The sequence below is a fragment of the Bidens hawaiensis genome, unplaced genomic scaffold (assembly GCF_021521415.1).
Source record: "Bidens hawaiensis isolate Kalapana, Puna unplaced genomic scaffold, B.hawaiensis_p1.1 tig00000935_1, whole genome shotgun sequence".
Taxonomy (NCBI): Eukaryota; Viridiplantae; Streptophyta; class Magnoliopsida; order Asterales; family Asteraceae; genus Bidens; species Bidens hawaiensis.
In genome coordinates, this window is record NW_027491054.1 from 1 (window position 1) to 13,365 (window position 13,365).

The 13,365-nt window shown below is 35.7% G+C and overlaps 1 protein-coding gene across 1 annotated transcript; it reads left to right on the forward strand.

The window, feature by feature from the left end:
* The first annotated feature begins 1,462 nt into the window (after positions 1–1,462).
* LOC143548358 (mitochondrial import receptor subunit TOM20-like) lies at positions 1,463–4,517 on the forward strand. The gene is made up of 6 exons (XM_077039548.1): positions 1,463–1,564; positions 1,625–1,703; positions 1,867–2,036; positions 2,160–2,207; positions 3,439–3,537; positions 4,363–4,517. Exons 1-6 carry the CDS (start codon positions 1,469–1,471, stop codon positions 4,486–4,488), a joined length of 618 nt encoding a protein of 205 aa, XP_076895663.1. The 5' UTR covers positions 1,463–1,468; the 3' UTR covers positions 4,489–4,517.
* The last annotated feature ends 8,848 nt before the right edge of the window (positions 4,518–13,365 follow it).

The window sequence follows — 13,365 nt, forward strand, 5'->3', positions numbered from 1 at the left end:
GTAACAAAATCCAATGCAAAAGTATACAGTTTAATTGTTAAACGTGTCATTCAAACCTTTGGGCCTTGATCACCAGTAAACCGTATGAGCATGATACTCCATAACATTATTGACTTATCCTTGCCTGGCACAAAATAAATATACTATTAATTTAATAATGTATTTCTTTTTGCAAATTGAAAATTGGAATTGATCCAATAATTTTTCAGAAAATTGCACTTGTAGTCATACTGATTTATATATGCCCCAAATTAAACAATGTACAGTAAAACGTTCTTCTTGAAATTAGGGTTATGCATCGTTTCAAAACATTTTAAATTGAACTGAAGTTTAATTGAATGGAATTGGAATTGAATTGAAATTGAAATTGAAATCGAACACTAAGACACAACAGATGCAGGTGTGATTTTGATCTAGGTCTGCGTATTCAATGTTATCTTGTACTTTAAAGAAAGACGTTACCAGTGGAGGCGATGGAATTGCAGGTTCAACAATGGAAGGTGGGCTGATTCATTGAAGACATGGAGGCTGTGTAAGAGATAATCCAGTCTTCTTGTTCTTGTTAATGAGGGTAAAAGTGGAATGGAAATATCAACGTGATGTTTATCTCTTCTTTCTAGGAAAGATACATAGGCTAAAACTCTCATACTTTCCTTTGTTTTCTCATCCTTTCCTTTCTCCCCAAACAAAAACTCTGGAACACCAAAATTTCCTCAATTCCTTTCAAACCCTTTCTTTTCCGTCCTTTACACTGTATTCTTTAGTTTTTATTCAAATGTTTGAAAAAAAAAGATAAGAAAACTTTTCTTTTTTCATTCATGAGTTTTTTTCATTAAAAGAAAAGAAAGAGAATGAAAAGAAAAGTTAGTGTTTTTTTCCTGTAAAACTTTCCAGCCAAATATGGCCGGATTCGGAAGGAAAGTTTATAGTCATGACAATATTACTAATTTACACTATCTTTTCCTTCCTATCTAACTCAATAATAAAGACATTATTGTAAAATTATAATTTTTTTCCTATCTTTTCTTTTCTATCTAATTCAAGAATGTAATAAACACTTTCTTTTCTCGTCTTTTATTTTAACTCGAGAATATCTTTTAAATATATAACTTCTTTTCATTTTATTTCTTATCTAATCTTATTATTTCTTTTTATTTTATTTTAAATCCAAGAATGCAGTGAATATGTGAAACACTGTGTTATTATTATGTATGTATCGAAGTGTCCACCTTACACAGCTGCAACGTGTCACTTAATTGTACTTAACTTGAAAAGCAAGGTAAAATACGACCACTCGCATTTACACCACGCACTCTCCACCTAAAACCAAACCCTGCGCGTGCATGACACCGCAGGTATTCATAGTTATCCAATCCATCCCATTAGAAAACCGTCATTTAGATCTTAGTTACCCGGCCATCGCCGTACATCACCCTCTCTCTCTCTCTCTCGCTAAATTAAATCCGCCATGGAAATACAAAACGACTTCGATCGGCTCATGTTTTTCGAACATGCTCGCCGGAGTGCTCAAGTAACCTACGACAAAAACCCTCTCGATGCCGAGGTCTGGTTACCCTTTTATCTTTATTTTTATTATTTTTTTAATTCTTCTTAATTCCCACAGAACTTAACCCGATGGGGAGGAGCCTTGCTTGAATTGTCGACCTTCCAGAGTGTTCAGGACTCAAAATCAATGATTAAAGGTGTGTTTTCTGTTTCCATTCTTTTTTTTTTTTTTTTGCGGAAAGCTTCGTTTTTAGTACAATCGGTTTTGCTATTCAAAAGGGGGTTGCCTGCCACTTTTGATTCGGAGTTATTGGTTGCTAAATAAAATATTTTAGGGCTTATGTTTGTTTGATTATGTAGATGCGATATCGAGATTGGATGAAGCGTTGTCGATTGATCCAAGGAAACATGATGCTTTGTGGTGTATGGGCAATGCACAAACCTCTTATGCGTTTTTGACTCCTGATAAAGATGAGGCCAAGGGTTATTTTGATGCAGCTTATGTTTTCTTTGAAAAGGCTGTTAATGAGGTATTTCCATAATCCTGTTTAAATGTTTGATTTAATATTAGTACGCATAGTATATTACTTATCATGCCAAATATGATTTGTTAGTCGGTATTAAATGTGTAACGGAACTTATGCATATTTCAGGATCCCGGGAATGAACTTTACCGCAAATCATTTGAAGTGGCTACAAAGGTATAATCTCTTTCATATGTGTCCATTCCGCTACAATTCACGTTAATTAAGTTTCAGATTTTTTACTCTATGCAAACCTGAAAGTCATCATTAGCTCACTTCAAATGTTACATAAAAGGAGTATATATATACGAATTTAATGTCTTGGATGCTATAAAGTGTGCCCTTGTATGGTAATTAGTTAAATGAGTTTCGTGAAAAAGTATACAATTACTCTTGCCTGCTTCTTTCCCGTGAATATTAATGTTACATTGTTAGGGTTTATGCTAATTGTCAGCATTTGAAAAACGTCACAATTCCATATTGCGATGAAATACTTGATTTTTGGTAGATTTGTGCATTTAAAAAGTAGGCATGACCTAAGATAATGATCATTATGGTTTCTTGATAGCTATATATTTATAGTGGAAGGTGATTTGCACTGCATATAGTGGAAGGTTGGCACGGTACTAAAGGATAGCCTTGTATTAGGTGAACCGAATTTTATTATGGGATAAATATACAACAGGGAGAGCTACTTATGCACACGCACTCTTTATATTATTGCTGCCAACATTTCTTATAATCTGTACGTTGTGAACTGCAATTCTTTGATCCTTGATTCACTTAATAAATAATTTTGTCATTGTGTAGCAGTTTGTAACTAGTGTATGTAGGTTGCTAGATTCTGAATTTCAAAGTTAAAAAAGAAAGAACTTGTATGCAAGTGCCGTTAGGTGACTTGGTCATCCAACCACACGAGAACTATATAAATGGCTAGATGCACATAATATTTGGTTATCTATCCTACTTCGTGTCTTTGTTGTTGATTTGTTGACCTCTACCTTGGCAAAAAGTTATGTTGACCTTCAGTTCTTCCTCAATACATGTGGTGGAAAATGTATTTATTTGTTCGGAACCGAGACTTTGTAGCCAACCCAATTAAGAGATGCTTGTAAAGGAAAAAAAACAAAATAAAAGTACCACCAACAAAGAATACTATTAAGTTAATATTATTCTAAATTTTGCCTCTAGTCACAATCCGCACCCTAAATAAGTGAGACCGAAACACATATTTAATATATTAAGCATGTGAAATTTCAGTTTACCTACCCCCTTTTCTATTCAGAAGTGTGTTTGATGAATTTTAATATGTGAATATCTCCTGATCTATGAAATAGTTCCCTATATCCTTATCAGCTATCTTAGCTTCTGAAGCAGCAGAATTGATGGCTGATAATTACGATTTCAGGTTCCTGAATTACACTCGGAGCTCCATAAGCAGGGTCTTAGTCAACAAGCTATGGGGCCTGGGTCTGGGGGAGGCCCGTCAACTTCTTCAAGTGTCAAGGTATATTCTCTTCTCTCGTTTGCATGTTGTGGGACAAAAATCATACGTGGTTTTCTGGCTGGAAATCCCTTCTCTTGAATTCTGTGATTGAATGTTCAACTAGAGGTGGCAGTTTTGGCCCATTTACTTCGGTTGGATTGTCTCTGTTTCCTTTTTTATCAAATTGCCAAACGGGTAAAATAGTAAAATTATAGCTAAAATGGTGACGGGTCAGTTGGTTTATAGTTGCCCAATGTGTACTTTATACGCATAGAACATCTTGAATTGCTTTATTAAAATTATTGTAATTATATCTAAATAATATAGTTTTTATTAAATGCAAATACTTACCTAAGATGTCGACGGGCTAAAGTTCCCTAGGTGTGCGCCTAAGTGGAAAATGGCGGGGTTTGTAAGGTGGACCGAAAAAGTTGGAACCAAAGGAACCAGTTTGATAAGAACTGAAGCTGGTTCTGATTACTGGAACAATAGTGTTGAAACCGGGTTGTAACCCTATGGATTAAAGCCGGTTTGAAAGTGGTTAAACTTGGACCTAATTAACCAACACCCGGTTTCTAGCTGGTTCCAACCGAACTGGTTTGGGAAAAAAAGGGTTTTGTACCTCTGTTCCAACCCAACTATGGTTTGTCCCGTTAACCAACCATCCAGCCCAATCCAATTCTTGTGGTATAAGCATATGTTTATTATCATTTTTTGTGTGAAAAATGAATAATAATAATAATAATAATAATAATAATAATAATAATAATAATAATAATAATAATAATAATAATAATAATAATAATAATTGTTTTTTTTTAATTTTTAATTGGGTGTGAATTGCAGGGCCCGAAGGCACAAAAGAGCAGTGATCTGAAGTATGATATATTTGGATGGGTTATTCTTGCTGTTACCATTGTGGCTTGGGTTGGATTCACCAAAGCAAATGTGCCTCCACCTCCTTCACGATAAGCACGTTCGCTTATCTAACATCTGATGGTTTAAACGAGTAGATATGCTGAGATGATGTTTGGTTTTTTAGGTCCAGTATTTTAAAACATGGTTGAAACTTGGGCTTGGTTTTATATAGATGTTTTACATTGCTCTTATACTGGTTTAAAAACCTCTCACCTTTCTATAAATGTGTAACCTACTTGGTAAAATATTTGAACCGGCTAAAGAAACCGATATCGGTTTGACTGGTTCTCGAGAAGACCGAGAAATCTTGTTCGTCTAACCAAGTGTATTTATCGTTTGTTTTGTTGGCTCCTGACATTTTGATCAACCGGGCTGGTCCTTTCTGATACTCAAGATATGGTTTAAACCCTAGACTAGATCTTGTGTACATAACGTTACATTGTTTTTCCCCAAAAAAGAGACATTTATGTTTTATGATGTATTCTGTGCCATTAAGAACAACCAGAATTTTAGTTATTAAACCATGTCTCTATAAAATAACAACTTTACAAATTTGATATTGAAATTCTTTTACGACATTTTCAATTTGTTAATATATAGAAATTAACAGTGTAAGAGACTAACATCAGATATAAAGGCCATCTATTACAGGAAATGTGTAATGTATATTCTTTTTTTTTTAATATAAATATTTATATAAATATAAATAATCTAATTTTATTGAGTGTGCCGTCTATTAAGACTTAAAGCATGTTTGTGATTGAGTTTGAATTTTGAAAACCACTTATTGACTTATTAAATTTTTCAAAACCGATCATATCTTGACCCAGTTTTATACCCGGAACCGGGAATTAGAAAAAACCCTATCGGTGCACCTCAACCTAGGCCATCCATATTCACACCCCAACCAATCCAATCAATTGATAAAGCTAATTTTTCTCTTTCATCTACACAACTCAACCCAATTCAAATTTTCACTCTCATTCGCAATTCAACCCAACCGTGTATTAGCTATCACTTGGCATGAAGGTTACAACCTAGGCTGCCTTAGGCCAACCGGTATACACCAGTGAGGATGCCCACTAGTCCGACGGGCTGCCTACATGGCACCCCTTATGTGTGGGTCTCCTTGAACCCCCCCCCCCCCCCCCCCCTAGTCAGTAAGCTCATAAGCTTATTCCCTCCTGTTTTGTGTTTTATGACCGTTGGGCAACGGTCCATTTAAATTAATTAATTTTATTATATTATAAATACAAACAATTTATTAAACCATTCTCAATCCATTTCAATCATTCTCAAGCCTATTTTAACCAAATCTACCTATATATATGGTGTAAATTGAACTCAATACCTTACTTTTAAAATGTTTATGGCTTACCAACTCAACTATGATTAATTGATATTAGTATTCCCTTTTTCTTAATTGATATAATTTCACAACCTTCCATTACTTTAAAATGCAAATATAATTCTTAGTAATCTATGTATTTTAGTAAAATATTTATATCTTATGAATCAATAAGATATGTTAATATGTATATTATTAAATTTAACTTTTTTATATTACCTTTTAACAACCCGTGTATCATATGGGCTCTATCCTAGTATATATATAATTTCAACCCAAAAATTCAAAATGAGTGATTCTTCTTCGTCCGACGATACGGATTTTTTCCTACATGCAATGGAGTTTACAGTCGAATATGTTTTATTTGGTGACGACCAAGCATCGCCTCCTCTCACAAGAAAAGCTCGGTTGAATCAAGATCGTAAAGGTGCACACGACCGTTTCGTAGCTGACTACTCTGCCGAAGACAAAACTTTCACATGCGAAGATTTTATGAGGCGTTTCCGAATGAGTTTTTCCGAATGAGTAAACGTCTATTTCAAAGAATAGTTGACGATATAGTGAGAACGGATCCATGGTTTGAGTTACGTTCGGATGCGAGAGGGAGTAGAAGTTTTACTCCATTACAAAAGTGCATTGCAGCGACCCGGCATATGGCATACGACACGGTTCATGATGCTTTGGACGAGTATCTTCAAATGTCTGAAATCGATAGTGTTTATAAATTTACCAAAAATATTATCAAGTTATATAGCAAAAAATATTTGCGTAGCCCTACTTGGAGCGATATTAAAAAATTATATGAATGCCATGTGTGGCACCCCACACTTTCACGTTAACACCGTTAACCCAACTTCGTTGCCACACATGTCATGCATAACATTTACACAAGTCAATAACGAGTCACACACATGAGTCTATCAGTACGCGTTGGTGATTAATGTCGAATCAGATATGTTTAATAATTTGGATATAATTGTTATGTGCTAGATGATGTGTTATACGATTTAGTACATTATGCTCGCTTAACATGCTATTAGTTATTATATAAAAATAATACCTCAAGCATATGTTTATGATATTATTTGTGTGAAATACGTGCTAAATGATTATGTGTTTAGTTATTGCTTGTTCATGAAATTGCGATCGATTGTGCGTGATTTGTACGTTTTCGGCTTTTATAAAATAGTTTTAGCAAAGATATCAATGAGACTTTATTTTTACTAACTTGCATTAGTAGTTTAGTCATAATGGTTTGTTACAACCCGGTTCGTTGTTAAAAAGTTCTTTAAAGCCAAAAGTCATTCTAAAAGGACCATACTTGTAAATATAGTTAAATATAATATTAATAAAATAATCAAATCCTAACCCCACCCCTAAAAACCATCGATCACATATGCTCCCTTCTTACATGACACCGATCCCAAGCCTAACCCTAATTTATCTTCAATTCAACCTTAATTCTTGTAATTGATGGTGTTTTTAATAGATTCTCATCATTCCTGATGCTAGTTGGTAAAAGTTAACGAGTCAAGTGCATTCATTTGGTTTGAGAAAAGTCTATTACACGCGACACCAGGTGAGTTCATGCTTTTTCCAACTTGTTTCTGGATTGAAACAACAAAACTATTTTCGTATACTTGTTTTCTGGATTGAAAACAACAAAGCATTTTCCTTACTTGTTTACTGGATTGAAAACAACAAAACATTTTCTTTACTTGTTTTGTGGATTGAAAACACAAAACATTTGCCTATACTTGTTTTCTGGATTGAAAACACGGACATACTTACATACTGGTTTTCTGGAGGAAAATGCAGCGACTTATTTTGGATTTATGTATTTCTTATATATCACAAGTGTATACTAGATGCCCTCATATCACTTAAAGTCTTTACATACCTTGAACCGTTAGGATGAGATCGCGGGGAAATTTAAGTAGTACTACTTGGTTTGACAAACCCCACCTGCTATAACTCGACTGGAGGTCGGACGGGTGTAAATTGTCCTAACATACATCGCCAGTGTTTTGTGATAGACTTGGTAAGAAGGCATACAGGCAGTTAGCTTCGGTTCAAACGTCTAGTAGCTTGTAAATGGGTTAGCTACCCTGGTATGTTTGAAAAGTGCTAAATCTACTTATACATACACCACTTATGCTACGTATACTATCTATACTATATATATATTACTTTTTACTACAACTTATGAACTCACCAACCTCGTGTTGACCCTTGAGTATTTATACTTGCCTAGGTTGCTAGATGTGCTAAGGAGCGGACTGTATTGTATGTGTCTGGAGCCACACTTATCGCATGAACTTTTGTTTCACATTGTTTACATATGATGGGTTGTACATGTTTGAACACATGGTTCATTGTTTTTAAACTATTTACTTTTACGCTTCCTCAAAGCTTTGAGTTGTTTGGATTGGATTTTGTGTTCTCATGTTTGAATGAGACTTAAATAAATGTTTTGAATATTTTAATTTGGTTGCTTGGTATAACGAATGAGTTAGATCCTGGTGTGTCACATGCCTCACGGTAAAACTTCGTTAGTCGAAATTTGGGGGTGTGACACCATGAAACAAAACATGGATATCCAGGGATGCTTGGTAGTATTGATTGTATGCATTGGGAGTGGAAACTGCCCAAATGCTTGACGCGGTCAATATATGCGAGGTTGCACACCCGACTATATCCTTACAAGTAGTTGCTTCACAAGATTTATGGATTTAACATGCCTTCTTTGTGTTTCCGGTACATACAATGATTTAACGGTCCTCCATCAGTTGGGGTTTTACAATAACATATTAGAATGTACGATGCCGGAGTCAAGTTTTCATGTTTCATGAATCGAATACAAGCATGGCTATTATCTTAGTGACGGGATATATCCATCATGGTCTATGTTTGTGAAATCCTTCACGTGCCCACAAGATGATAAAAGAAAGAAATTTAAGGGAGCTCAAGAGGCGGCAAGAAAAGATATTAAAAGATGTTTCGGTGTCATAAAAAGAAAGTGGCACGTAGTAGCCAACCCGACACGAGCATGGGCACCAAAAAAATTTAGACGGATAATGTGTGCAATTTGTATTTTGCATAATATGATTATTGAAGACAAGGGACGTTCGATCTGCGAGTACAACGAGGATGAAGACAACGCCCAATATCAACCGGTTGACGAAACACAAAGAGAATATTATCGATTGGCTTTGGAAAATGAAGATACGCATGACGCGTTACGTTCGGACTTGGTCGAACATATATGGTCTCTTCCGCCTCTTTTTCACATTGAAGACTAGATATTTTTTTTAGTTTTAGTTTATTTCATAATGTTATTTTCTATGTTTTAAGTTAAATTTAATTATTAATGTTTGAAAATTATATATAAGTTGTACTAAATAAAAAAAATAAAAATGAAGAATGACGAAGAATGAGAAGAAAAGTGTATACTCCTGATTTAAGGATGAGACTGAATGATAGAATGGGTGCTGATGTAATGCAGACATGACAAATAAAAAAAACTGATATTAAGTATGTATACCTGTTAGCCTTAGAGAAGTGGTTGTGAGCCTCACCAATAAGATAATGAAATTTCTTTTCCATTATTGGCACCTCACGATCCAATCCAACAACAGGTCATGGATTTTAATGGTGTTATATGACATGTTGATTCAGGCACGTATTAAATTGCTTACAAAACCAAAAATATTTTTTATACAGATTTTTCATTTTGTTAAATCTTATATCTGAATTTTTAGAAGAAAAAAATAGTGTCCAATGTGCATTAAGTTAAAGAAAATAAAGAGCATAATATAATTTTTTTAGGAAAATCAAGTTAAATTTTAAATAAAGAATGCATATGTGATGGTGGAAGCATATAATTGGCCAAAAAATAGAATACGTATTAAAATTATATTGAAGATAAGATAATGTTTAAGCATGTTGTGAATGGACTTACGACCACCCCAAGGGCTGCCGCTGCGGTGAATCGTGGTCATAGATCTGTCGTGACTGAGTGCCCCTCAAGGTCGTGTATCTTTACATATATAGCCTTATTAAGAGTAAAGTGCCAAAATTGTTCCCGTGGTTTGATCAATAATGCCATTTTAATCCAAGAAAATTATTTTCTGCATCTGGACCATCGAGGTTTCCCACTTCTTGCCAATTAAGTCCAGATCACTAACCCTGTTAGTTGTTTGCCGTTAAATCAGGGGTAAAACCGTTATTTCAGTTTGTTTAAAAAATTATTATTGTTTTAATCCTTAATAAAATAAAATTATATTATATTAACCCACCCCACCCTATACCCCAACTCAACCATTGTACCGCCACCACCTCTGTCTCCGCTTCTGGGGAGTTATTTCCGACATACCACCAATCGTCGGAACTCAACGAAAAGTAAACTGGAATTTGAGTTTCCAAACTATTTAATCTTAATTTCAGTCACTTTAATCGTTGGGATTTTAATCTTGAATATCGGTTCAAATGTTGTTGGAACCTATTCCCACAAGGGGGTAAAGTTCCTAACAAGATAGAGAGAATGGTGATCAAATGTTGTATTTGTAAGTATTATGTGACTATGTTTGGAATGGCTTTACATTTTTCTTCCTCTTCCTTTTATAGGGGAGAGATATTTACATAGTGTCCCTCCAATGTTTCCCTCCTAATAAACTTCTTGAATGCTTCCCTTCCTGGGTTTGGTTCATGGGGTTTCTTCTGTTGGGCTTCTTGTTATCTTTGTTGGATCGGAGCCTACTTATGAGGCCCGTCTCATAAGTAGGCTCTTAAAGTCCCCCTAGTCTATTGCCCTTGTTAATTGTGATAAGGGTAATAGACTCAATAACTATTGTCATTCGTGTCTTTCTTCACTTTCTTCTTTTTGGGCTTTTGGTACCTGGCCCGTTGGTATTCCTCAATTTTTTGGTTTGTTTTTTTGGGGCTTGTATTCCTTTTCTCCCTTCAGCCTTGGGCCTTCTTTCTTGCTTAATGGGTTTTAGCTTGCCTCCGGAGCCCAATTCCGAGGTAGGCTCTTCAAGTCCCCCAGTCCATTGTGCTCGTTATTTACGACGAGTACAATGGAATCACAACAAGTCTCTGTTCTTTCTCCGTTGTGACCTCTTGTGTGACCCTCCTTACTCTCCGATTGACCTTTATATGGCTGGGGGTCTCTTTGATACAAAAGGAATATCCATAGAACTATTATATGCTGGTTCTTGACCTACGAGCTTTCCCCTAGGCCATTGTTTTCTTTGACTTAGGCCCCATCCATTCTAGTAACATGTGTTATTGTAATCCTTTATTTTGGGTTGATATCACCACTTTTTTAGATTGGTTGGACAGGCCCTTAATCCTTCTGGAACCTTTGATTTCATTTAGTTACTTTGGGAGGTCTTTTGGTTACTCTCTTGGGCTTCCTTTCTTTAGCCTCCCTTACTTCGAGCATGTGTTAGGCCTATTTCTCTTATCGCTCGAAGAACCTGTTTCATGGGTAATCTCTTCAAGTCTCCCCAGTCCATTGTGCTCTTTATTTATGACGAGTATAATGGACTTATATCAGTTCTCCGTTGTACTTTTATCCCGATGCTTTCTTTATCTTTTGGAAGTGTCTGCTTATGTTGTTTCCTCTGTTGACCTGATTTTCGTGTTATCTTAAACGGCTCAACACTTCTCTATATATTTTCAAAAGACATTTGCCAATCTTCGCACTTTCTTCATAAGTTTAGCTTCGGTATCCTTTATCAACATCACCATCATCTTAACAGTTGTTAAAGTGGGAATGCTATTGTTGGGTTCCTTTCTAGGGTAGCTTCATCAGGTCTCCCCCGTCTATGGTAAGGGTGATGAACCAACTCAGACTTTTCATTGACTTAAATTATCCAGTCCTCCTTTTATCTTTTCAGCCCATCGTCAGGCTCATACTAAAGTGGCGATAGTTCTGAAAAAGCTTCTTACGCTCCCCTAAAGATGTGATGACACCTTTCGACTCACCAGCCTTTCTCATAACTGCTTGCTCCCTTTTCTTACTTTCGAAGTTGCATTTTCTATCTCCTTCTTATCTGGTTGGTAGGATGTTTGGTTAGAGTAACTAGAACTCCCCAAGTATTTTGGTTTCTTCTGGGCTTTCCTGACTTGGACCTCATCATGGGACGAAGACCCATTTTCACAGCAGGCTTTGCAAGTCTCCCTAGTCCTTATTCTGATATAGACAAGAGACTAATGTAGTCCTAGCTCATTTATCACATACAAGATAGGTTCATCCTTTTTAAACCCACTCACTGGACCAGTTTCGGGCGAGATCCTCTTTTGATATTTTAGTTGAGGTAGATGATACTTAGTTCACATGATCTTGATCCAATTCTCTTGATAAATTAAATCTACCTTGATAGAAACATGCGGTCCTTCTTCTATTTTGACTTATCAAATTTGGACCCAGTATAGTCGAGATGGAGAAGTCATAGATGAGACAAAGATTACACATCTCTAAAATCATTCCCATACAATGGGCCCAATCCTGGAATTACCTCTTCAAGTCCCCCAGTCCCTTATGCTAATTATTTATGATTGGGATAAGGGACTTTAAAGCCCAAAATCATCCTCATAACTAAATCATAGACAATTTCCAATGTGATAATAAATGATGAAAATGTATCAAACCACTAGAATTAATCATGGTGCTTTTAATTCTTTCTTTATGTTTCTTCTGCAAGTTCTTGTCGGTTAAGATGAATAAATCACGATAAAGATGTGAGTGGATATTGCATTTTGACTCTATGGTGAATTTGAGCACATTTTGATTTATACCTTCTGCTTGGGGGAGGGGGTGTAAGTTCCAAACCTTTTAGAAGGAGCTATTTTCCTCTGGGGAAGTTATAATTACCGAGCCTCGTGCATAGGGCTATTTTCTACGGGGGAAATTACAAGTATTGAGCCTCATAAATGGGGCTATTTTTATATATGGATCCAAGCCCCTCAGCCGGGCCTTCCTTTCACACTAGTGAAGGAGAATTTATGTCATTTTCTCATTAGGGATAATTATATGTATTTTGCCACTTAAAGAGGGCTTTATCCCATTTTGGGGGAAATATAAGTATTGTGCCTCTTAAAGAGGGCTTTATCCCACATGAGGGAATTATAAGTATTGTGCCTCTTGAAGAGGGATTTATCCCACATGGGGAAATTATAAGTATTGTGCCACTTAAAGAGTGCTTCATCCCACATGGGGGAATTATAAGTATTGTGCCTCTTAAAGAGGGATTTATCCCACATGGGGGAATTATAAGCAATGATTGACCAATAATATTTGTTATGCATAAATATAGAAGCATATTTTACACATGAAGGATGATGAAAGGGGCTAATGGAGGGGGCTAATAGGAGGGGCCCATTCCCTTCTGATAAAAGTTAATATGAATATGGAGGTTTCTTCCCCTTGAAAAATTCTTAGGATGTTAAGTGCTGTTACAATAGGCTTTTTTCCTTTCATAGAGACTTTGTCACTCTTTAGAATGGGACTCTTCTTCTTTAAAGGACAACTCTTGAAACATGAGGTGTTGCTGTAGAAGACTTTCATTCTTCTTGGA

Bases quoted from the DNA above. Each gene is read 5' to 3' on its own strand.
- LOC143548358 (XM_077039548.1), top strand. From the start codon at position 1,469: ATGGAAATACAAAACGACTTCGATCGGCTCATGTTTTTCGAACATGCT. The intron at 1,565-1,624 runs GTCTGGTTACCC...TAATTCCCACAG, and splicing joins AAAACCCTCTCGATGCCGAG to AACTTAACCCGATGGGGAGG. The intron at 2,037-2,159 runs GTATTTCCATAA...TGCATATTTCAG, and splicing joins TTGAAAAGGCTGTTAATGAG to GATCCCGGGAATGAACTTTA.